The following is a 25,663-nucleotide window of genomic DNA, read 5'->3' on the forward strand; positions in this document are numbered from 1 at the left end:
CTCTTTTCTGGTCCAATTTTGTTTGATGTCCTTATGACTCAAATTTTGTACATCATTGATGCAGAGATTGAGGAAAGTGTCCAAAAAGCTTCCCCTCATGTGGGTGGGGTTAAATATGGATTTAGGTCTAAAATGAGTCCCCTCATCCGATGCCTCTTCCACTTCTCCATTATGTTCTTTATTCAAAAAGAATTTCTTGATGGATAATTTCCTGATGTACTTATTTAAATCCACAAATGTCAGTAGTCTATGTGTGATGATACAAGTGCATGTATGACTGTAGGTAGATCTTCTGAGGGAATAAAGTGCTGGAGTCTGGCTATGTTCCTCAGATGAGGATCTGATTGTGGCTGATACCTCCACCATCCAGGACACTAAGATTCTGCACATGACCAGCATTTTGTAAACCTGAACCCCCAAGTGTAAGTCTGGTTGGTAACAAAGCAGAGCTGTAGCCCTGTCCTTTGTTGGCGAACTAGCATAAGGACCTGTTTCACCAGGATTGAGTCACAGCCAACTGGCATCACCCACACCTGGAGCTCAGCGAGACATTTAGGATTGGTACTGGGTTCTCAGTACCCAGAGCAAAAGACAGATCATCTGCATAGCAGTGGTAGATGAGGGCATGACATCTGATTATTTCACCCAGTGGTAGCATGTATATTGCAAAAAGCACAGGACATAAGATAAGAATAAGAACCTTGAAGAACAACGCATGGCAATGATAAGTATACTCCAGAAGATTAAAATTGCTTCTCACCTGTGTGACTTCTCTGGTGTGTAACAAGATATGATTTCTGTGTAAAACATTTCCCACACTCAGAACATGGAAATGGCTTCTCACCTGTGTGACTTCTGTGATGTATAACAAGACATGATTTCTGTGTAAAACATTTCCCACACTCAGAGCAAGAAAATGGCTTCTCACCTGTGTGACTTCTCTGATGTTTAACAAGATCTGATATCTGTGTAAAACATTTCCCACACTCAGAACAGGAATATGGCTTCTCACCTGTGTGACTTCTCTGATGTTTAACAAGATCTGATTTCCGGGCAAAACATTTCCCACACTCAGAACATGGAAATGGCTTCTCACCTGTGTGACTTAGCTGATGTCTAACAAGTTGTGATTTCCGTGAAAAACATTTCTCACACTCAGAGCAAGAAAATGGCTTCTCACCTGTGTGACTTCTCTGATGTCTAACAAGCTCTATTTTGTCTGCAAAACATTTCCCACACTCAGAACATGGAAATGGCTTCTCACCTGTGTGACTTAGCTGATGTCTAACAAGTTGTGATTTCCGGGCAAAACATTTCCCACACTCAGAACATGGAAATGGCTTCTCACCTGTGTGACTTCTCTGATGTCTAACAAGATCTGGTTTGTCTGCAAAACATTTCCCACACTCCGAACATGGAAATGGCTTCTCACCTGTGTGACTTCTGTGATGTATAACAAGATATGATTTCTGTGTAAAACATTTCCCACACTCAGAGCAAGAAAATGGCTTCTCACCTGTGTGACTTCTCTGATGTTTAACAAGATCTGATTTCCGGGCAAAACATTTCCCACACTCAGAACATGGAAATGGCCTCTCACCTGTGTGACTTAGCTGATGTCTAACAAGTTGTGATTTCCGTGAAAAACATTTCTCACACTCAGAGCAAGAAAATGGCTTCTCACCTGTGTGACTTCTCTGATGTCTAACAAGCTCTATTTTGTCTGCAAAACATTTCCCACACTCAGAACATGGAAATGGCTTCTCACCTGTGTGACTTAGCTGATGTCTAACAAGTTGTGATTTCCGGGCAAAACATTTCCCACACTCAGAACATGGAAATGGCTTCTCACCTGTGTGACTTAGCTGATGTGTAACAAGTTGTGATTTCCAGATAAAACATTTCCCACACTCAGAACATGGAAATGGCCTCTCACCTGTGTGACTTCTCTGATGTCTAGCAAGTTGTGATTTATGTGCAAAATGTTTCCCACACTCAGAACATGGAAATGGCCTCTCACCTGTGTGACTACTCTTATGTGCATCAAGACTTGATTTGTATGTAAAACATTTCCCACACTCAGAACAGGAATATGGTTTCTCACTTGTATGCAATCTCTTATGTATTAGAAGTGATTTGTATGTAAAACAGTTCCCGCACTCAGAACATGGAAATGGATTCTCACCTGTGTGACTTCGCTGATGTGTAACAAGTTGTGAGTTCCGGGTAAAACATTTCCCGCACGCAGAGCATGAAAATGGCCTCTCACCTGTGTGTCTTCCCTGATGTGTAACAAGAGCTGACTTGTATGTAAAACATTTTCCACACTCAGAACATGGAAATGGCCTCTCACCTGCCTTAGCTGCCTGATGGGTGATAAGCTTTGTGTTCTGTGTAATACATTTGGCATCTATAGAACATGGAAACACTGTATCTACTGTCAGAGCTGTAACAGATGCACCTATATCAGAGTGATCAGGAGAACATTTCCCAGGATCAGAGGGATCAGCTGATAGAGCTGGATGTATAATTGGGGTAATGGGGTTATCTCCTGGAGAATCCTGTCTACTGTCATCTTTTATGTCACAATCCGGGGATAACATTAGATGTCCTTCTGAGATATTCCTGCTTGTGTGTCCACCTGCTGGAAATAAAATACATTATAGAAATACAAAAATGAGAACACACAATAACAAATGTAATATTATAATAAGACTTAGATATATCTCTCTCTCTCTTGTACTGGTAACTAACCATGAAGTATAAATGGAGATGTAGTCACTCGCTAAGTCCTATGTCAGCACCAATGTAAAACAATGGATGGGGAACATATCGTATGAATTGGAGATTCTAGATGAACAATAACATCAGTCATATGAGCTGATGGATCAGAGAAATGTCTCCTAACGTTACTCCTGGAAGCATTGGTAAGGTAGCATTCCTTTATGTGTGTGCTCATACGCTGGTAAGCCTGTACATGTGTTACTCACCCTTATATAAGATATATTGCTACAGCAGAGTAGGTGTGGAACAAGGTACTTTACATGCAATACACCATATGATATCCTGTAATCATCATCATCTGCTAGGTTATAATCCACTGTTACACCCCCATCATCAGTGTCTTACCTCTATATTCTCAATAGTAATAAGGATGATGTGTGTACGGTAAGTATGATATAGAGAATTACATATCAGGATCTATACAGCTGCCGCCATACTTCTGCTTCTCATACGTGTGCTACTGGCAGCAGTGAACATCTGAGTGAGAGTGCAGGGAAGACAGCAGAGTCTGATGAGAAAGAGATTGGATCTGCCTTTGCAGGGATGTACCACACCTGTCACCCCTGCTAGCATATAAAATAATAAATAAGAGGGGCCTGAGTCCATCCAGAGGTGCTTTCTGGAGCTCTCCTCACTAAGTGGCTTCTTATCTACCCTACCTGATAGCTCTCAGCTGCCGCTGGGACTAAGACCCAATCTATTATCACTCCAGCAGATAAATAACACTTAACTGGGCCATTTGCAAACCGCACTTTTTTTTTTACCTCACTTCCGGGGGGGGGGGGGGGGGGATTCCCCCATTTTTTAACAATTGTTCAATAAAGTTTTTTATAAATAACAAGATAGGCTAAACCAGTGATATCCTCGATAAAGGGCGTGCAGCCCGAAACGTGTTTGAAGCATTCACACGGTCTGTGCACTCTCAGCCACACAGAGCGCACATAAGAAGATATCCTCCGTCCGTCCCTACAAGCCGGGATCCCGAGCGTCTGCAGCCGCACAGCTCGGCACACAGGAGACGCGGCTAAAACAAACAGCTGTTTGCGGAGAAATAACAGCCAGGAGTGAAGATCCCGTTCCACCTCCGCCAAGTACAAGGTGGGTAGTATAGGGACAGATAGGTTTTTCTTGCCATCCTGCACAGAGACATTAACGGAGCTACGAGCCGGTAATACAGATATCCGGCAGGACCAATAAAAAATACAAAAGGGGCTGTAAACATTTACTAATCCTTTTTATTATTACAGGTATTGCACTGCAGTATTGCAACAATTATTTGTTGCAATACACTTTATACACTGTTACAAGCGCCTTGTTCTTAAACACATTACCATTTTCACTCTGCTGTAAACATCTTGCTGTATTGGTGTTGCCACTAGCAATAGGGAACAGTCTTTTTTTAAGACTGGGTGAATAAACATCTGCCTCAAGATGACCGCTGCAATACACTTTATACACTGTTACAAGCGCCTTGTTCTTAAACACATTGTCAGTATCCTTTTTTTTGCTCAGGGCTGCTCAGACACAAAAAATCCCAGTAACAGCGCGGTTTCTCTTATTTTTAAGAGTGAAAATGGTATAATACCTCTGGAGGCTCACAGCCCTCCTCTTTTTATCTTACGCCAATACACATACCACAGGGGGTAAGTCCACCGTGCTGTTCTCAACCAATCAATGTTTATCCATGTGATGTGCATGCCTTGGCGACATGCACAGCTAACATTGTTCTCTATGGACGGTAGGGAGTAGTCACTCTCCTTTGACCGTCCCATCCTGGAGGATTGGTATCCGCCCTGGTGGCGCTCAGTCTAGGCTGGGGGAAGTTTTCCCATCTAAACTACTTCCAGGAATCTGCCCGGGTACCCAGCTCACCATCTCCAGCCTAAAATTGGGCTCCAGAAATGGTCAGCCTAAATCCCCGGTCATGCTTTCCTGCCCATCAAAGGTGATACCTATGGAGCTCCAGAAAACCACTCGGCTTGTTTTAAAGCTGAGCTGCTCCTCTCTCTCCCTATGATACCTCCATGTGGGAGGCTAGAGAGGAAGGCATTCCATTTTTGGGGGAAAGTACTGGGGGAATCCACCAGCCTACACCAGGCATGTCCAAATTGCGGCCCTCCAGCTGTTGTGAAACTACATATCCCAGCAAGCCCTGACAGTTTTGCTGTCAGAGAATGCTAAAGCTGTGTCAGGGCATGCTGGGATGTATAGTTTCTCAACAGCTGGAGGGCAGCAGTTTGGACATGCCTGGCCTACACAGTAATGGATTCCCCCCTCCTGGGACACACAACCAAGTGCATTCCACCTTAAATACAATTCAAATACACTATACACATTGGCCCTCATTTCGAGTTGTTCATTCGCTAGCTGTTTTTAGCAGCCGTGCAAACGCTAAGCCGCCACTCTCTGGGAGTTTATGTTAACTTAGCAGAAGTGCGATCGAAAGGATCGCAGCGCGGCTACAATATTTTTTTGTGCAGCTTCAGGGTAGCTTCAGACACTACTCCTAGCTTGCGATCACTTCAGACTGTTCAGTTTTTGTTTTGATGTCACAAACACGCCCTGCGTTCGGCCAGCTACACCTGCATTTTTCCTGGCACGCCTGCGTTTTTTTTGAACACTCCCTGAAAATGGTCAGTTGACACCCAGTAATGCCCTCTTCCTGTCAATCACTCTGCGGCCAGCAGTGCGACTGAAAAGTGTCGCTATACCTTGTGTGAAACTACATCAATCGTTGTAAAAGAACGCCGTGCGTGCGCATTGCGCATGCGCAGAAGTGCCGTTTTTTTTGCCTGATCGCTGCGCAACGAACGAAAGCTGCTTGCGAACTCGGAATGACCCACATTGTTGCTTAATATATATATATATATATATATACACACACATATACACACACACACACACACACACACACACACAGTGTACGCAAATACGTGTTATAGTGTGTATTTTACCCAGATCTGAGGACGGGGACTCACTTTTCAAAAACGTGTGGGTCCCCGAGGACGCGCTCCGCTGCAGCCAATTCCTGGCTCTCAATTGACTGTGCTTCCTGCCTGTAAAAGAGGAGGTGGAGCCTTACCACTACCAGTCCTCTGGCGGTGCCTCCTCCTCCTAGTCACATGCAGCCGCGGATTCACACAGGGGCCGGGCAGAAAGTCAAGACGGCTCCACGGCTGCTCTACGCTGTGCTGAAGGTGTGAGGTGAACGCCGGAGACAGCGTAAGTGCTGTGGTGTAGGGTAAGTAGCCTAGGAGCGGGTGGCTGAGCTTGGGTGGTGGCTTTCCTTGCATGCCTTGTGTGTCTTCTGGGAGTGTCATGGGCTTGTAGCCCGACCTCAGTGGTTGTTTCAGGCATCCACTACAGTAAGTTTCCCTGATATTCCCAGCGCCATTCACAAATAAGCTAAGGATCTATGAGACTATAACATGAATCAATTGTGCAGGCACTGCTGCTACCTGTGGTACACCCGTTACTTCTGGGATAATCCTGTCAAGCTGCCTAAAACGTCTGCTTCCGTCAAAAGTATTTATACAAGTGATCTGAGCCCGGGCTACATCATATAAGGCTAGAAATGAGAAACCACACCGGCATCCTAAATCGCAGCACTGCCTACGTCTAACCCTCCCACACACAGCCTAACCCTAACCTCCACACAGCAGTGCCTAAACCTAACCCCCTTACCCACAGCCTAAGCCTAACCCTAACCTCCCCCCAGCAGTGCCTAAACCTAACCCCCTTACCCACAGCCTAACCCTAACCTCCCCCCAGCAGTGCCTAAACCTAACCCCCTTACCCACAGCCTAAGCCTAACCCTAACCTCCCCCCAGCAGTGCCTAAACCTAACCCCCTTACCCACAGCCTAACCCTAACCTCCCCCCAGCAGTGCCTAAACCTAACCCCCTTACCCACAGCCTAACCCTAACCTCCCCCCAGCAGTGCCTAAACCTAACCCCCCTTACCCACAGCCTAACCCTAACCTCCCCCCAGCAGTGCCTAAACCTAACCCCCCTTACCCACAGTCTAACCCTAACCTCCCCCCAGCAGTGCCTAAACCTAACCCCCTTACCCACAGCCTAACCCTAACCTTCCCCCAGCAGTGCCTAAACCTAACCCCCCTTACCCACAGCCTAAACCTAACCTCCCCCCAGCAGTGCCTAAACCTAACCCCCCTTACCCACAGCCTAACCCTAACCTCCCCCCAGCAGTGCCTAAACCTAACCCCCTTACCCACAGCCTAACCCTAACCTCCCCCCAGCAGTGCCTAAACCTACCCCCTTACCCACAGCCTAAACCTAACCTCCCCCCAGCAGTGCATAAACATAACCCTCCTTACCCACAGCCTAAACCTAACCTACCCCAGCAGTGCCTAAACCTAACCCTCCTTATCCACAGCCTAAACCTAACCTCCCCCCAGCAGTGACTAAACCTACCCCCCTTACTCACAGCCTAAACATATCCTCCCCCAGCATTGCCTAAACCTAACCCCCCCTTACCCACAGCCTAACCCTAACCCCCCTTACTCACAGCCTAAACCTAACCTCCCCCCAGCAGTGCCTAAACCTAACCCTCCTTATCCACAGCCTAAACCTAACCTCCCCCCAGCAGTGACTAAACCTACCCCCCCTTACCCACAGCCTAAACCTAACCCCCCTTACTCACAGCCTAAACCTAACCTCCCCCCAGCAGTGCCTAAACCTAACCCTCCTTATCCACAGCCTAAACCTAACCTCCCCCCAGCAGTGACTAAACCTACCCCCCCTTACTCACAGCCTAAACATATCCCCCCCAGCATTGCCTAAACCTAACCCCCCCTTACCCACAGCCTAACCCTAACTTCCCCCCAGCAATGCTTAAACCTAGCCCCCCCTTACCCACAGACTAACCCTAACCTCCCCCCAGCAGTGCCTAAACCTAACCCCCCTTACCCACAGCCTAAACCTAACCTCCCCCCAGCAGTGCCTAAACCTAAGCCCCCCTTACCCACAGCCTAACCCTAACCTCCACCCAACAGTGCCTAAACCTAGCCACCCTTACCCACAGCCTAACCCTAACCTCCACCCAACAGTGCCTAAACCTAACCACCCTTACCCACAGCCTAACCGGACCTCTCCCCAGCAGTGCCTAAACCTAACCCCCCTTACCCACAGCCTAACCCTAACCTCCCCCCAGCAGTGCCTAAACTTAACCCCCCTTACCCACAACCTAACCCTAACCTCCATTAGAACACTGGAGTGATGGTTGCTGGAAATGGGCCTCTATACAACTCTGTAGATATTCCATTAAAAACCAGACGTTTGCAGCTAGTACAGTCATTTACCACATCAACAATGTATAGAGTATATTTCTGATTAATTTAATGTTATCTTCATTGAAAAAAACAGTGCTTTTCCTTAAAAAAAATAAAAAAAAGGACATTTCTAAGTGACCCCAAACTTTTGAACGGTAATGTATGATCCGGGGTATCTGAAGATGTGAACCGGACCATTAGCTCAGGAGATCCAATTAAAATGTTCTGGCATGGAACCTTCCATACTGGATCGCCTCGTATGAGGCTTAGATCTTTACCAACAATCTTATGCAAAGATGGATGGAGATCCGATTCAGTCGTAGAACCGCTCGGACCACATCCTGGAGCGTCCTTGCCTTGTCCTCTAGGAGGAATACTTTCTGAGCCACTGCATTGAGAAACATTCCCAGTAATAGGAGCTGCTGAGTAGGCTCCAGGTGGGATCCACCTATGATGTGACAGAAGCTGAATAGTGCGGCCTATATTGAGCAACAGAAGCTCCCTGGATCTAGCCTTTATCAAGAGCTCGTCTAGGTAAGGGACAATACTGATCCCCTAGACTCAGAGCTGGAACATTATCTCTGCCATCACCTTTGTGAAGACCCTCAGAGCTGTGGACAGGCCGAAGGGTAGCGCCTGGAACTGGTAGTGATCGTTCAGCAGGGCAAACCGTAGGTAAGACTGGTGAGGCGGCCAAATCGGGATATGGAGATAAGCGTCCTCTATATCCATGAACTCCTGTTCTTCCAGATCCGCAATCACTGCTCACAAGGATTCCATCTTGAACTTGAAAACCTTTAGATAAGGGTTCAAGGATTTTAGATTCAAAATGGGCTTTACTGAACCATCCGGTTTTGGTACCACAAACAGGTTGGAGTAGTAACCCTTTCCCTGTTGTAGTGGCACTGGAACAATGACTTGGGACTGGGCCTACTTTAGCATGGCCTGTTGCAGCGTAACTCATGTATCTTCCTAAACTGGTAAGCTTGATTTGAAAAATCGTTGGGGAGGAGAACTGTTTAACTCCAGCTTGTAGTCCTGAGAAATGGGATCACTTTATCCAGGCATCCTGGCAGGAGCTTTCCCAGATGCGGTTGAAGTAATGCATTCGAACTCCCACCTCGAGATCCCATCAGGATGGGGGGTCACCATCATGCTGAGGCCCTAGTGGAAACTGAACTGGTGCTTTGTTCCCAAGAACCTGCGGAAGCTGGTTTTTTTTTTGTCTTACCTCTAGTGCCTCTCGCCGCGTTTCAGGTGCATCTGGCTCTTGATCTGAACCTGGCAGTCCGAAAGGACTGGGTAGACAGCCTGGGTAGGAACGCTTAGCCGGCAGAGCCCCAGAGGGGAGAAACGTGGATTTCCCCGCAGTAACCTTTGAAATTCACGTATCCAAATCAACCCCGAATGGCCACTCCCCTGAAAAAGGAAGAGACTCCACACTGCGCTTGGTATCTGCGTCCGCTATCCACTGACGCAGCCACAAAGCTCTGCGCGTAGACACTGCCATGGCAGTAGTCCTAGCGTTAATAGCACCTATCTCCTTGAGAGAGTCACACAGGACGCGTGCACTGTCCTGATTGTGCTTTATGAGAGTCACTGTAGTTACCAGGGAAATATCTCCTGCAAGGACCTCTTGAATTTGACCCGCCCATGTGTGAATGGCATGTGTCATCCAGCAACCCGCTTTCACAGGTCTTTGTGATACACCAGCTGCTGTGTAAAATAGGATTTTAATTACCTACCGGTAAATCCTTTTCTCGTAGTCCGTAGAGGATGCTGGGGTCCATTTCATTCCATGGGGTAAAGACGGGTCCACTAGGAGCCAAGGGCACTTAAAGAATTTAATAGTGTGGGCTGGCTCCTCCTTCTATGCCCCTCCTACCAGACTCAGTCTAGAAACTGTGCCGGGGGAGACAGACATACTTCGAGAGAAGGATATACAAGGACAGTGGTGAGATTGGAACCAGCACACACATAACAAGAGGAAAGCCATGCTAAGCAAACTTGAACAGGAACAGCAACAGCTGAACCAACAATACTTAACCTAGTAAATATGCAGGAAAACACAAAGCACTGGGCGGGCGCCCAGCATTCTCTACGGATTACGAGAAAAGGATTTACCGGTAGGTAATTAAAATCCTATTTTCTCTTGCATCCTAGAGGATACTGGGGTTCCATTTAGTACCATGGGGATGTACCAAAGCTCCCAAACCGGGTGAGAGAGTGCTGAGGTTCCTGTAGAACACACTGACCAAACTAAAGGTCCTCAGAGGCCAACGTATCGAACTTGTAGAACTTCGCAAACGTGTTCGAACCTGACCAGGTAGCCGCTCGGCAAAGTTGTAAAGTCAAGACACCCCAGGCAGCCGCCCAGGAAGAACCCACTGAATGAGTAGAGTGGGCCTGTACAGATCTTAAAACCGGCAATCCTGCCATGGAATAAGCATGCTGGATAGTAAGCCTGATCCAGCGAGCAATTGTCTGCTTAGACACCCAATCTTATTGGGATCATAAAGCACAAATAGCGCATCCGATTTCCTGTGATGAGCTGTCCGCTTTACATACACCTTCAAGGCCCTCACAACATCCAAGGCCCATGAAGTAGCCGAGGTGTCAGTAGCCACTGACAATAAGTTGGTTGATATGAAAAGCCGACACAACCTTAGGAATAAATTGCTGACGCGTTCTGAGTTTAGCTCTATCCTCATGGAATATTAAGTAGGGGCTCTTATGAGACAACGCCCCCAATTTCGACACACCACTTGCTGACACGAAGGCCAACACCACCTGTAAAGGCTCAAACCAATCTGATTGCAGGAACTGCAACACCACATTAAGATCCCAAGGTGCTGTAAGAGGCACAAAGAGCGGTTGGATGTGCAGAACCCCTTTTTAAGAACGTCTGAACGTCAGGGAGGGCAGCCAATTGTTTCTGGAAGAAAATGGACGAGGCCGAAATCTGGACTTTTATAGAGCCCAGGTGAAGGCCCACATCCACACTTGCTTCCAGAAGAGAAGTAAACATCTCAGTTGAAACTCCACCGCAGGAAACTGCTTGGATTCACACCAAGACACATTTTTTCCAAATATGATGGTAATGCTTAGACATTACTCCCTTCCTGGGTTGGAATTACCTTGTCCGGGATCCTTTTTCCGGGCTAGAATCTCACGCTCAACTTCCATGCCGTCAAAAGTAGCTGTGGTAAGTCTTGGTAGATGAACGGCCCCTGTTGCAGAAGGTCCTCGCAAAGAGGCCACGGATCCTCTAGGAGCAACTCCTGAATCCTTGTCTTTTTGATTATTTTGAGAATTTTTGGGAAGAGCAGAAGTGGAGGGAACACATACACTGTCTGGTAAACCCACTGAGTCACCAGCGCGTCCACCGACACTGCTTGTGGGTCTCTTGACCTGGAACAATACCACCTGAGCTTCTTGCTGAGATGAGAGGCCATCATGTCGATCTGAGGAATTCCCCACCGACTTGTCACATCACCGAACACCTCTGGGTGGAGGCCCCACCGTCTTTGGTGGAGGTCACTTCTGCTGAGGAAGTCTGCTTTCCAGTTATCTACTCCCAGAATGAAGATTGCCGACAATGACACAGCGTGTTTTTCTGCCCAGAGGAGAATTCTTGTTACCTCTAACATTGCAGCTCTGCGTTCCACCCTGCTGGTTTATGTACGACACCGCCGTCAAATTCGAGGCCAGTCCGGGACAACGAGTATCGTCTGTACTCTTCTTTGCCTTATGATCCTCAACACTTTTGTGATGAGAGGAAGAGGAAACACGTAGACCGATTTGAACACCCACGGTGTTATTAGAGCGTCTACAGCCAATGCCTGACGGTCCCGAGACCTGGCACAATACCTCCGAAGTTTTTTGTTGAGGCGTGACGCCATCATGTCTATTTGAGGAGTTCCCCAAAGACGTGTTATATCTGCAAAGACTTCTTGATGAAGTCCCCACTCTCCTGGATGGAGATCGTGTCTGCTGAGGAAGTCTGCTTCCCAGTTGTCCACTCCCGGAATGAAGACAGCCGACAGCAGTTCACATGAGCCACTGCTGTGACATTGTCTGATTGAATCAGAACCGGTAGGTTTTGAAGAAGACTCTCCGCTTGTCGATGGCCGTTGTGAAGGGCCCTGAGTTCCAACACATTGATGTGTAGACAGGACTCCTGGTCTCACCAAAGTCCCTGAAATTTTTTTCCTTGTGTGACCGCTCCCCATCCCCGGAGGCTCGCGTCCGTGGTAACCAGGATCCAATCCTGAATTCCGAACCTGCGACCCTCCAGCAGGTGAGCACTTTGCAACCACCACAGGAGAGACACTCTGGCTCCTGGGGACAGAGTTATTTTCCGATGTAAGTGCAGATGGGACCCGGACCACTTGTCCAGAAGGTCCCATTGAAAAGTCCTCGCATGGAACCTTCCGAAGGGAATGGCCTCGTAGGCCGCCACCATTTTTCCCAGAACTCGAGTGCATTGGTGAACTGACACCCTTTTTGGTTTTAGCAGCTCTCTGACCATGTTCTGGATGTCCTGGGCTTTCTCTATTGGAAGGAAGACTTTCATTTGTTCCGTATCCAGTATCATACTTAGGAACGGTAGTCGAGTTGTCGGAATCAACTGTGACTTCGGTAGATTTAGAATCTGCTGGAGCACTCTCAGAGAGAGCGCCACACTGCTCAGCAATTTCTCTCTTGATCTCGCTTTTATCAGGAGATCGTCCAAGTATGGGATAATTGTGACTCCATGCTTGCGCAGGACCACCATCATCTCCGCCATTATCTTGGTGAAAATCCTCGGGGCCGTGGAAAGTCCAAACGGCAACGTCTGAAATTGGTAATGACAATCCTGTACAGCGAATCTCAGGTATTCCTGATGGGGGGCATATATGGGGACATGAAGGTACGCATCCTTTATGTCCAGAGACACCATAAACTCCCCCTCCTCCATGTTGGCTATTATCGCTCTGAGTGATTCCATTTTGAATTTGAATCTTTTTATGTACAGGTTTAGGGATTTCAGATTCAAAATAGGTCTGACTGAACCGTCCGGTTTCGGGACCACAAATAGGGTTGAGTAGTAACCTCTTCCCTGCTGGTGCAGGGGAACCTTGATTATCACTTGCTGTATACACAGCGTTTGAATTGCAGCTAACACTACATCCCTTTCCGATGTGGAAGCTGGTAGGGCCGATTTGAAAAATCGGCGCGGGGGCACCTCTTCGAATTCCAGTTTGTAACCCTGGGAAACTATTTCCAACACCCAGGGATTCAGGTCTGATCTGACCCAGGCCTGACTGAAAAGTCGAAGACGTGCCCCCACCGGTGAGGACTCCCTCAGGAGAGCCCCAGCGTCATGCTGTGGCTTTTGGAGCAGCCGGGAAGGACTTTTGTTCCTGGGCACCTGCCGAAACAGGTGCTCTTTTGCCTCTGCCCTTACCTCTGGCAAGGAAAGAGGATCCCCGACCTCTTCTGGACTTGTGCGACTGAAAGGACTGCATCTGATAGGGTTGTACTTTCTTTTACTGTTGGGGAATATATGGTAAAAAATTTGATTTACCTGCTGTAGCTGTGGAAACCAGGTCCGTCAGCCCATCCCCAAACAATACATTTCCCTTATAGGGTAGTACTTCCATATGTTTTTTGGAATCTGCATCACCCGTCCATTGGCGAGTCCATAAGGATCTTCTCGCAGAGATAGACATGGTATTGGCCCTAGAAGCTAGCAATCCAATGTCCCTTTGAGCATCCCTCATAAATAAGACTGCGTCTTTTATATGGGCTAGAGTTAAGAATATAGTATCCTTATCCATATTATCAAAGTGATCTGTCAGCTCATCTGTCCAAGCTGCAATTGCGCTACACACCCATGCCGACGCAATTGTCGGTCTTGGCACAGCACCTGTATGAGAATAAATACACTTTAAGGTAGTTTCTTGCCTGCGATCTGCAGGGTCCTTAAGGGCCGCTGTGTCAGGAGACGATAGCGCCACTTTCTTGGACAAGCGCGTCAGGGCCTTGTCCACAGTGGGGGGTGATTCCCAAATCTCCCTGTCCTGTTTAGGGAAGGGGTATGCCATATAAATTCTTTTGGGGATCTGCGGTCTCTTTTCCGGAGTCTCCCAAGCTTTCCCAAAGAAATCATTTCATTCATGAGATGTGGGAAAGTTAATAATCTGTTTCTTTCCCTTAAACATGTGTACCCTTGTGTCGGGGACCGAAGGTTCATCCTCAATATGCAACACATCCCTTATGGCCACAATCATACACTGAATGGTTTTAGTCACCCTAGGGTGCAATTTAACTTCGTCATAATCGACACTGGAATCAGAATCTGTGTCGGTAGTAGTGTCTTGTGTTAAGGGACGCTTTTGAGACCCCGACGGGTCCTGTGAGTCGGTCCAATCCGAGGATTGACCCCGATGTCCCCCCTAATTCAGCCTTATCAAGCCTTTTATGTAAAGATGCCACACTTGCATTCAACATATGCCACATGTCCATCCATTCCTGAGTCAGCACAACCAACGGGGGGACACCACTCATTTGCTCCACCTCCTCCTTGGAGAAGCCTTCCGCCTCAGACATGTCGACACACACGTACCGACACCCCCCACACACAGGGATTATCCTATAATGGGACAAAACCCTAACCAGGCCCTTAGGAGAGACAGAGAGAGAGAATGCCAGCACACACCCAGCTCCCAAACACTGGAATATATATACCAGATAGCGCTTTTTATATATACAGGTTGAGTATCCCATATCCAAATATTCAGAAATATGGAATATTCAGAAATACGGACTTTTTGGAGTGAGATAATGAAACCTTTGTTTTTTGATGGCTCAATGTACGCAAACTTTGTTTAATGCACAAAGTTATTAAAAATATTGGCTAAAATGACCTTCAGGCTGTGTGTATAAGGTGTATATGAAACATAAATGTATTCTGTGCTTAGATTTAGGTCCCAACACCATGATATCTCATTATGGTATGCAATTATTCCAAAATACGGAAGAATCCGATATCCAAAATACCTCTGGTCCCAAGCATTTTGGATAAGGGAGACTCAACCTGTATAACCTTAATTCCCACTCACTGCGTTGCCAATGTGCCCCCCTCTTTTTTCCAGCCTGTGAAGTTCAGCAGGGGAGAGATCAGGGAGCCAGCGTATCTCATGCAGTTTCTGTGGAGAAAATGGCGCTGGTTAGTGCTGAGGATCAAGCCCCGCCCACCCGACGGCGGGCTTCGGTCCCAGTAATTCTATATAAAAAATGGCGGGGGATTTTAGGATTTACTGTCCCACAGCCTAATCCTGCTTTATATTGCCAAAAAATGAGGAAACTTGCTGCCCAAGACGCCCCCCCTGCGCCCTGCACCCTTCAGTGCCTACTTGTGTGTGTGTACTGGGAGCAATGGCGCGCCTTACCTCATGAAGATCTGATGTCTTCTGCCGCCTGATGTCTTCTGCCTTCTCATACTCACCTGGCTTCTATATTCGGCATCTGTGAGGAGGACGGCGACGCGGCTCCGGGACGAACCCCAGGTGAGACCTGTGTTCCGACTCCCTCTGAAGCTAATGGTGCCCAGTAGCCTTAGAAATAGTGCCCAACTTGACAAGCCAGCTCTGCTTCTCTCTCCTGAGTCCCACGATGCAGGGAGCCTGTTGCCAACAGGACTCCCTGAAAATAAAAAACCTAACAAAATTCTTCAAAACAGAAAACTCAGGAGAGCTCTCTGCATTGTACCCTTTCTCCTCTGGGCACAGAATCTAACTGAGGTCTGGAGGAGGGGTATAGAGGGAGGAGCCAGTGCACACCCATAGTCAAAGTTCTTTTAGGTGCCCTATCTCCTGCGGAGCCCGTCTATACCCCATGGTCCTTACGGAGTCCCCAGCATCCTCTAGGACGTAAGAGAAATAACCCTTGTTCTGTAGCCGAGGTGGAACTGGGACAATGACCTGTGTCTGAACCAACTTTTGAATTGCCTGTTGCAGGATTGTACTTGCTTCCTGAGTAGCTGGTAAGCCTGATTTGAACAATCTGTGAGGTGGGAGTTCTTGAAACTCCAGTCTGTATCCATGGGCAATAAGATCTTTGACCCAGGGATTTAAGCATGATGTTCCCCAGATATGACTGAAATCCTTTAAACGTTCTCCCACCTGCCTGTTCTTCAGGCAGTGTGGTCCACCGTCATGCTGAAGGCTTTCAGGAAGTAGAACCTGAGCTCTGTTCTTGAGAACCTGTAGTTGCAGGTTTTCTGGATTTTCCTCGACCACCTCTAAAGGCAGTGGAGGAACCTATGGATCGGTTTTTAAAATGTTGCTGCCCGAAAGGACTGCAACGTAGGGGCAGAATATGATTTTCTAGCTGGGGTTGCTGCGGAAGGAAGATATGTCTACTTACCCGCAGTCGCCTTGAATATCCAGGTATCCAGTCCATCCCCGAACAAGGCCTCACCTGTGAAGGGCAGGCTCTCCACGCTTCTCCTGGAATCCGCATCCGCAGTCTATTGGCGTACCCATAAGCCTCTGCGTGCTGACACTGACACGTGCGTTGAGCAGGCCAATTTCCTTCATGGCCTCCACCATAAAGTTTGCACAGTCCTGAATGTGATGCAAGAGTAATTCAATTTCACTCCTATGCAGAGAATCTAAATCATCAATTAGGTTACCTGACCATTTTGCAATGGCCCTAGATATCCACGCACAAGCAATAGTGGGTCTTTGGGCCACCCCAGCAGCTGTGTACAGAGATTTGAGTGTGGTCTCAATTCCGCGGTCAGTCGTATCCTTTAAGGAGGCTGTGCCTGGGACAGGTAAATAATTTTACGTGACAATCTAGATACAGAGGCGTCCACTATCTGTGGATTTTCCCATTTCTTCCTATCATCCTGAGGGAAAGGAAATGAGCTGAGAAATCTTTTAGGGATTTTAAACTTTTTCTCTGGATTTACCCAAGTTTCTTCAAAAAGAGAACGTAACTCTTTTGACGCAGGGAAAGTAACTGAGGATCTTTTTTACATTAAAATAAGATTCTGCCTCTTCTACTGTTACTTTTTCTGAAATCTTCAATACATCCCTAATGGCCTCTGTCAGAGCCTGCACCCCTTGAGCAAGAGCTGCACCCCCCCCCCCCAGATCCACCTCACTGTCCCCTGTATATGAGGCATCGTCATCAGTGTCAGCCTGCAATATCTGGGCCAGTGTACACTTCTGTGGATAAATGGGAGAGGTTTGAGGCGCTGGTGTGGGAGCTGAATCTATATTCATCAGGTCAGCCACAGACTCTCTCAAATACTGCGTCTCCTTCTCAGTATGGGAGAGTTTGTTAGAAATATTAGTAATCATCCCCCTTATGGAGTCCAACCATGGTGGTTCAGACCCAGTAGCCTGAGAATGTGCACTGTCCTGAGTACACTGTAGTGATCCTCCTGCGGAGGAAAAACATTCTGCTGTACAGAAAACACACTCCTTGGGCATTGTAATGTGAGGTACACACACACACACACACACACACACACACACACACGCACACACACACACACACACACACACACACACACACACACACAGGCGAATATGCAGTAAGCACAATTCCACACAGAGCCCTTTAGATAGTCACAGAGGAATGAGGACACCAGCCACACAGAGCCCCTTCAGCTAACAAATAACTCACCCAGGCACAGACTAAATACCCTTAGTAGGGTATTTGTAAGGATATAACTGCTGCCCCCCCTCTATAACCTCCTGGTACCTCTGAGGTAGTCTGGAGTTGATATGGAGGGGCAGCGCTTTCTGTGTGAGCTGCAGAGAGAAAATGGCGCTGGTGAGCTGCTGGGTCTGCTCATAGTAAAGGCTCCGCCCCCTTAATGGCGCACGGTCTTCCCGCATTTTATACTGGCCTGAGGTACTTTTTATGCTTACACGATGGGTAAGACCCCTGTAAGGCTGTATCTGCCAGTGTCCTGGGTATTGTGACTATCAGCTCGCCCCTCAGTGTGATCACACCTCAGTGTATACTGAAAGCCTGGAGCCGCAGCCTTGCAGCACTGCGCTCCTACCCATGTGCCGCCATCTGTGCTGGTGAACCACTAGCTGGGACGCCAGCATTATACTCACCACTCTTCTTACTTCTGGCTCTGTTAGGGGTGTCAGCATGCTGCGGGTCTGTACGCTCGCCGTGGGGATTGCGAGTAGGACCCTCAGGAGCTCAGTGTCCTGTCAGCGGAGTAACGGGACCATTAACTCTTCAGGAAGTTGGGCCGTTCTCCCACCTAAGTCCCACGAAGCAGACATGCTGGTGACACCCAGCCTGCCTGCAAAATAATAAACAGAAAAACTCCTCAGGAGCTCTCCTATCTGTGACCAGCTCCTCCGGGCACATTTTCTAAACTGAGTCTGGTAGGTGGGGCATAGAGGGAAGAGCCAGCCCACACTATAAAATTCTTAAAGTTCCCTTGGCTCCCCGTGGACCCGTCTATACCCCATGGTCCTTACGGAGTCCCCAGCATCCTCTAGGACGTAAGAGAAATAGATTTTATTTTAGTCTCTATTTTCCTTTAATGCAGAGGAGCCAGGGACTGGTAATAGCACTTTCTTTGATAGGCGAGAGACTGATACGTCTACTGCCGGGGGCTCTCCCCAGTGTTTCCTGCCTTCTGGAGTAAATGGGAAAGTGTGCAGAAACCGATTTGTCACCTGGTATTTTTTATCAGGTTTTTTCCAGGTTAACTTAAAACATGTCATCTAGTTCCTTAGAATCAGGGAAAGTGACACTAATTTCTTTTTCTGTGCTAAGAAAAACGACTGCTGTATGGCAGAAGGCGAGTCCTCTGTAATAGGATCCCATTCCTCCCCCTCCTCCTGCACCTCGTCCTCAGATTCTGAGAGTAAATCAGGCAGCCTACGCTTATGTGGCCCTGAACTAGGGAGAAGGGGCTGTTTATTATCTGCCCTTGCAGCTAGGTCTGCTACAGCCTGCTGCAGTTGTTGTGTCTTTTGATTAGCTGATGAGCTGGGATGACATGTCTGCCATCATGGTTTTTATGGCACTGGGCTAGGATGGCTCCTGACCCTCCCCCCAGTCTCCTCACTAACTTGGGAGGACTGGCTGCATTGTTCACATGAGAGGGAACCATCCATAGAGGGAGAGAATCTGGTGTGACATACACTGCATAACTGGTGTTTTACCATGTTTACAGTAGACAAACACTCACACACAGACAAGTATATTGAATAGCAAGCCTGCCCAGACTGTATGTGAGAAGGAGACATAGAGAGAGGAACAGCACCCCCAGTCCCAGCAGACTCAGCGAGACTGCAGGCTGTCTGTATCACGGTATAACACCGGAGTCTTTTCCTTTTCAGGACACTATAGTGTGTATAATAGCGTCTCTCCCCCTTATTTACACCCCTGTACCAGTTTCCTGTGTATCCTGAGTGTCTGGAGGAGCTGTGTCTACTTGCTGCTGCAGCTGTAAGCAGAGGAAGGCGCCAAAACGCCGCTGGTCCCGTTCTAAGGAAGCTCCGACCCCTGTAATGGCGCAGGAGCTCTACATTCATTTATACTGGCAAATGTCTCATAACAGGTGCAGAACGTAACATAAATGCCTGTTTCCAACACCGCTGCCAGTGTACACAGGGGGGCTATAGCGGATTCCTCCATAGAGCGTCCGTATGCCGCCCCTGCGATCGCCCCCTTGCGGGTCCCCCGGTTTGTACTCACCACTCTTCTTACCTCCCGGCATTGTTAGGGGTGTGCTGCGATTGCATTTGCTAATGCGCAATGCCCTGCGGTACCAACAACCTCTTAGGACTGTGGTCCTGCAGCGGGGAAGCGGCTCTGATGCCTGAAGAGACCGGTAACCGCCTCCCCCAACTCCCTTTGTGCAGGTATACTGTTATACTGTTGCTCAAACAGCATACCGACAATAACAACGTTTAAAATAAACTGAAGAAAAATCCTCTGGTGCTCCAGAGTGGCATCCTCTCCTGAGGGCACATTTTACTAAACTGGATGTAGGAGGGGGCATAGAGGGGAGAAGCCAGCACACCTAGTGGAAGAACTTTAAAGTGCACCGGCTCCTTTGGACCCCATCTATACCCCATCATACAAAGTCCCCAGTATCCCTTATGGATATTAGAGAAAAAGGAGTGGTTTATATATAGACCGGCATGTGCTAATAGAGACACTCTCATTGAATACCTGGCATGTAATACTATAGACAGATGTACTGCTAGCACACAGTATGGCTGCTGGTGACACAGAGTGACATGATGTGATGGGTAGAGCAGGAGTATAATAGGGGCTGATGGCTCCGGATGTATGAGATACACCAGACAGTGTGGGAAGGAGACTGGTCAGATCTCTGGGCTGGTAACACACAGTGACATGATGTGAGGGGGAGAGCAGGAGTATAATAGGGACTGATGGGTCCTGATGTATGAAATACACCAGAGAGTGTGGGGAGGAGACTGGTCAGATCCCTGGGCTGGTAACACACAGTGACATGATGTGAGTGGGAGAGCAGGAGTATAATAGGGGCTGATGGCTCCGGATGTATGAGATACACCAGACAGTGTGGGAAGGAGACTGGTCAGATCTCTGGGCTGGTAACACACAGTGACATGATGTGAGGGGGAGAGCAGGAGTATAATAGGGGCTGATGGCTCCTGATGTATGAGATATACCAGAGAGTGTGGGGAGGAGACTGGTCAGATCTCTGGGCTGGTAACACACAGTGACATGATGTGAGGGGGAGAGCAGGAGTATAATAGGGGCTGATGGCTCCTGATGTATGAGATACACCAGAGAGTGTGGGGAGGAGACTGGTCAGATCTCTGGACTGGTAACACACAGTGACATGATGTGAGGGGGAGAGCAGGAGTATAATAGGGGCTGATGCCTCCTGATGTATTAGATACACCAGAGAGTGTGGGGAGGAGACTGGTCAGATCTCTGGGCTGGTAACACACAGTGACATGATGTGAGGGGGAGAGCAGGAGTATAATAGGGGCTGATGGCTCCTGACTCCACGCTGGGAAAAATTAGATTTATGGTAAGAACTTACCGTTGTTAAATCTCTTTCTGCGAGGTACCCTGGGCTCCACAGGGAATTACATTGGGGTGTACAATAGGATCTTGATCCGAGGCACCAACAGGCTCAAAACTTTGACCTTCTTCCCAGAAAGCATAGCGCCGCCTCCTCTATAACCCCGCCTCCGTACACAGGAGCTCAGTTTTTGTTAACAAGTCCAATGCAGTAGCAGGAAAAGAGACAACAGTTAGTAGCCACATACACCACATTCTCATGACAGGAGAAAGTGTCAGTGGCTAATACCATACCAACCCAAAGAAGCTAAGTGTGTCAGGGTGGGCGCCTTGTGGAGCCCAGTGTACCTCGCAGAAAGAGATTTAACAACGGTAAGTTCTTACCATAAATCTCGTTTTCTGCTGCGGGGTACACTGGGCTCCACAGGGAATGACATTGGGGATGTCCTAAAGCAGTTCCTCATGGGAGGGGATGCACTGTAGCGGGCACAAGAACCCGGCGTCTAAAGGAAGCATCCTGGGAAGCGGCAGTATCGAAGGCATAGAACCTTATGAACGTGTTCACTGAGGACCACGTAGCCGCCTTGCACAATTGTTCAAGGATCGCACCACGGCGGGCCGCCCAAGAAGGTCCAACCGACCGAGTAGAATGGGCCTTTATGGTAGCAGGAGCTGGAAGGCCAGCCTGTACATCAGCATGTGCAATCACCATTCTAATCCATCTGGCCAGGGTCTGCTTGTGAGCAGGCCAGCCAAGTTTGTGAAAACCAAACAGAACAAAGAGAAAATCCAACTTCCTGACGGGAACTGTCCTCTTCACATAGATACGGAGAGCCCATACCACATCGAAAGACCTCTCTTTGGTAGACAAGTCAGGAGAAGCAAAGGCAGGAACCACGATCTCCTGATTCGATAAATACCCGGGACGTGTTCTAAGAACCGCCCGATCACAGTGAAAAATCAGATAAGGTAACCTACAAGACAAGGCACCCAAATCCGACACCCGTCTAGCAGAGGCTATAGCCAGCAGAAACAATACCTTAAGGGAAAGCCACTTAAGGTCTGCAGATTCAAGAGGCTCAAACAGAGACGCAACGCCTCCAGAACCACCGACAGGTCCCATAGAGCCACAGGCAGGACATAAGGAGGTTGAATCCGCAACACACCCTGAGTGAACGTATGCACATCAGGCAAGGTCGCACTTTTTTTCTGGAACTAAACCGACAAGGCAGAAATATGAACATTGATGGAGGCCAGACGAAGGCCCAAGTCCAGGCCCTGTTGTAGAGGGGCCAAAATTTTGGCCGTACTAAACTTGTAAGCATCATAATTGTTAGATGCACACCAAGCAAAGTAAGAATTCCAGACCCTATGGTAAATCCAAACAGAGGTCGGTTTCCGGGCCTTCAACATGGTTTGAATGACCGCCTCAGAAAATCCTTTGGCCTTGAAGACGGAAGCTTCAAGAACCACGCTTGCAAAGCCAATCGGGCCCTGAGCGAGGAAATCTGGGCACTGCGGAAGTAGAAGGGGACGCTCTATCAATAGACCCTGAAGGTCTGAGAACCAGTGCCATCTGGGCCACGCTGGAGCGATCAGAAGTAGTATTTCTTCTTCTTGCTTGAACTTCCGGAGGGAACACTAATAGCAGCCGAAAGTTCCATGGAATTGCCAGTGCGTCCACGAACGCTGCTTGAGGATCCCTTGTCCTTGCTCCGAAGACCAGAACCTTGTGATTGTGTCGAGATGCCATCATGTCCCCATCTGGACGGCCCCACTTGTACACGAGGAATTGAAACACTTCTGGATGGAGGCTCCACTCTCCGGCATGTACGTCCTGACGAATGAGAGAGTCCGCTTCCCAGTTTAGGACACCCGGAATGAGCACTGCCGATATGGCTGGCAGATGACATTCCGCTCACTGAAGAATCCGTGATACTTCCCTCAATGCCATGCGGCTTTGAGTGCCGCCCTGATGACTGATGTACGCCACCATGGTGGCGTTGTCCGACTGTACTTGAACAGGTCTGTTCTGTATTAAATGCTGGGGCCAAGTTCAATGAGTTGAACACCGCCCGCAATTCCAGAATGTTTATCGGGAGGAGAGACTCCTCCTTGGTCCACCGACCCTGAAGGGAGTGTTGCTCCAACACTGGACCCCAACCTCTCAGACTGGCATCCGTCGTCAGAAGGAACCAGTTGGAGATTCAGAAAGGACGACCCCTGCTCAATCGTTGGTCCTGAAGCCACCAGTTCAGTGACAGACGGACCTCCGGAGACAAGGAGATTATTTGAGACCTGATCCGGTGAGGCAGGCCGTCCCACTTGGCAAGAATCAGCATCTGCAGAGGGCGGGAATGGAATTGAGCATACTCCACCATGTTTAAAGCAGACACCATGAGACCTAGCACTTGCATTGCCGAATGTATCGACACTTGCGGACGAGATAGGAAGCATCGAATCCTGTCCTGATGCTTCATGACTTTCTCCTGAGACAAGAACAACTGCTGGTTGTGAGTGTCGAACAATGACAACAAGTGCACCATGCTCCAAGCAGGGACCAGGGAAGATTTCTTCCAGTTGATGAGCCACCCGTGGGCTTGCAGAAACTGGATAGTCAGATCCAGATGGCGTAAGAGAGTTTCTGGGAAATTTGCCAGGATCAACAAGTCGTCCAGGTACGGTAGGATCCTGACCCCTTGACGGCGGAGCACAGCCGTCATGACCACCATGACCTTGGTGAAGACCGGAGCCATGGTCAAACCAAAGGGTAACGCCCGAAATTGGTAATGGAGGTTGCCAACCGCAAACCTCAGGTATTGCTGATGCGACATTGCAATGGAAATATGCAGGTAAGCATCCTGTATGTCCAGGGAGACCATATAATCCCCAGGTTCCAATGCCAGAACAATAGAGCGAAGAGTTTCCATACGAAACTTGGAGACCTTCACAAATTTGTTCAAGGACTTGAGGTTGAGAGTGGGCCGGGATGACCCATTCGGTTTTGGGACTAGGATCAGCGGTGAATAGTACCCCTTGCCTCTCTGAGCCAGAGGCACCTGTACTACCACTCCTGTGTCCAGGAGGGACTGTACCACCGAATTAAGAGTTTTTGCCTTCACCTGATACAAATGGATGTCTGTCAGGCAAAATCTGAGGGGGGTGATTTTTGAAGGATACGGCGTAACCTCAAGTGACGACTTACCATACCCAGGCATCGGAAGTGGTCTTCAACCATTCCTAGGTATACCCTAGAAGTCGGCCCCCCACCCTGGGATCCCCCATGCAGCAGGCTTGTCAGTTTTGGAAGCAGGCTGACGGGTAGCACAGGCCCGTTTGGGCTTATTTGGTTTGGAAGTGCGAACCTGTTTCGAGTACGCCTGACCCTTTGCTTTCCCTGAAGGTTGAAAGGAGCGAAAGGGAGTACTCTTAGCCTTCGGCACCGAAGGGGCAGTACTAGGTAGACACGTTGTTTTAGCAGAAGCTAAGTCAGCCACTATCTTGTGGAGGTCTTCTCTGAAAACAATGTCTCCCTTAAACGGGAGTACCTCCAGGGTTTTCTTAGAAGACAGATCCACGGACCAGGACCGCAACCATAGAATCCGGCGAGCCAGTATGGACGTAGTAGAAACCTTGGCCTCCAGAATACCTGTATCCGAAGCTGCCTCCTTAATGTAATGACACGCTGTGACAATATACGACAAGCATTGTCTAGCATGATCAGAAGCATTGGACGGCAACTCCGCCTCCAGCTCCTGAGCCCACGCTTCCACAGCGTCTGCAGCCCATGTCGCTGCAATGATGGGCCTATGTGCAGCACCACTTAGAGTGTAAATTGCATTTAAACAACCCTCCACACGCTTATCCGTCGGCTCTCTCAGGGACGTGACAATAGTTACGGGCAGAGCTGAGGATACCACCAGCTGCGCCACCTGCGAATCCACTGGCGGGTGTGATTCCCAATTTTTACTTCGCTCCGCAGCGAGGGGGTAGCGAGCCAGCATCTTCTTGTGAGGCGTGAATTTCTTTAAAAAGCTTTTTCCTAGGGCTGCAGCCCCCCTGTTGTATGCCTGCTTACTGCATGGCACCAACTACAAAACTGAGCTTCTGTGCACAAAGGTGGGGTTATAGAGGAGGCGGCACTATGCATTCTGGGAAGAAGGTCAAAGATTTGAGCCTGTTGGTGCCTCGGATCAAGAGCCTACTCTACACCCCAATGTCATTCCCTGTGGAGCCCAGTGTACCCCGCAGCAGAAATACATATTCCACATTAGTGTGTACTGACAGAGGAGGGTGTAAGATAAGAGATTGCTGTAGGGACTGATCAAGGAGAATATGTGACTCTTTTCTGTAATAAGTGTTTATTACTCACCTGTGCTGATATCTGTAGGGATTTCCTCCTCCTTACACTGCTGATCACCCCTCACATACTTCTCCTCTTCTCCCTCTATATCTTCTGCCTTTATATCAGTCACATACGTCTCTTCTTCTCCCTCTATATCTTCTGCCTTCATATCAGTCACATACATC

At 48.4% G+C, this 25,663-nt stretch overlaps 1 protein-coding gene across 1 annotated transcript; it reads right to left on the bottom strand.

Annotated features, from left to right (window-relative positions):
• On the bottom strand, window positions 1-25,663 carry LOC134984620 (zinc finger protein 260-like). The gene is made up of 2 exons (XM_063950165.1): window positions 25,506-25,663; window positions 1-2,644 (listed from the first exon to the last, which is right to left on the bottom strand). The coding sequence occupies exons 1-2, from the start codon at window positions 25,660-25,662 to the stop codon at window positions 744-746; spliced, it is 2,058 nt and encodes a 685-aa protein (XP_063806235.1). The 5' UTR covers window position 25,663; the 3' UTR covers window positions 1-743.

The sequence above is a fragment of the Pseudophryne corroboree genome, assembly GCF_028390025.1.
Source record: "Pseudophryne corroboree isolate aPseCor3 chromosome 3 unlocalized genomic scaffold, aPseCor3.hap2 SUPER_3_unloc_7, whole genome shotgun sequence".
Classification (NCBI taxonomy): domain Eukaryota; kingdom Metazoa; phylum Chordata; class Amphibia; order Anura; family Myobatrachidae; genus Pseudophryne; species Pseudophryne corroboree.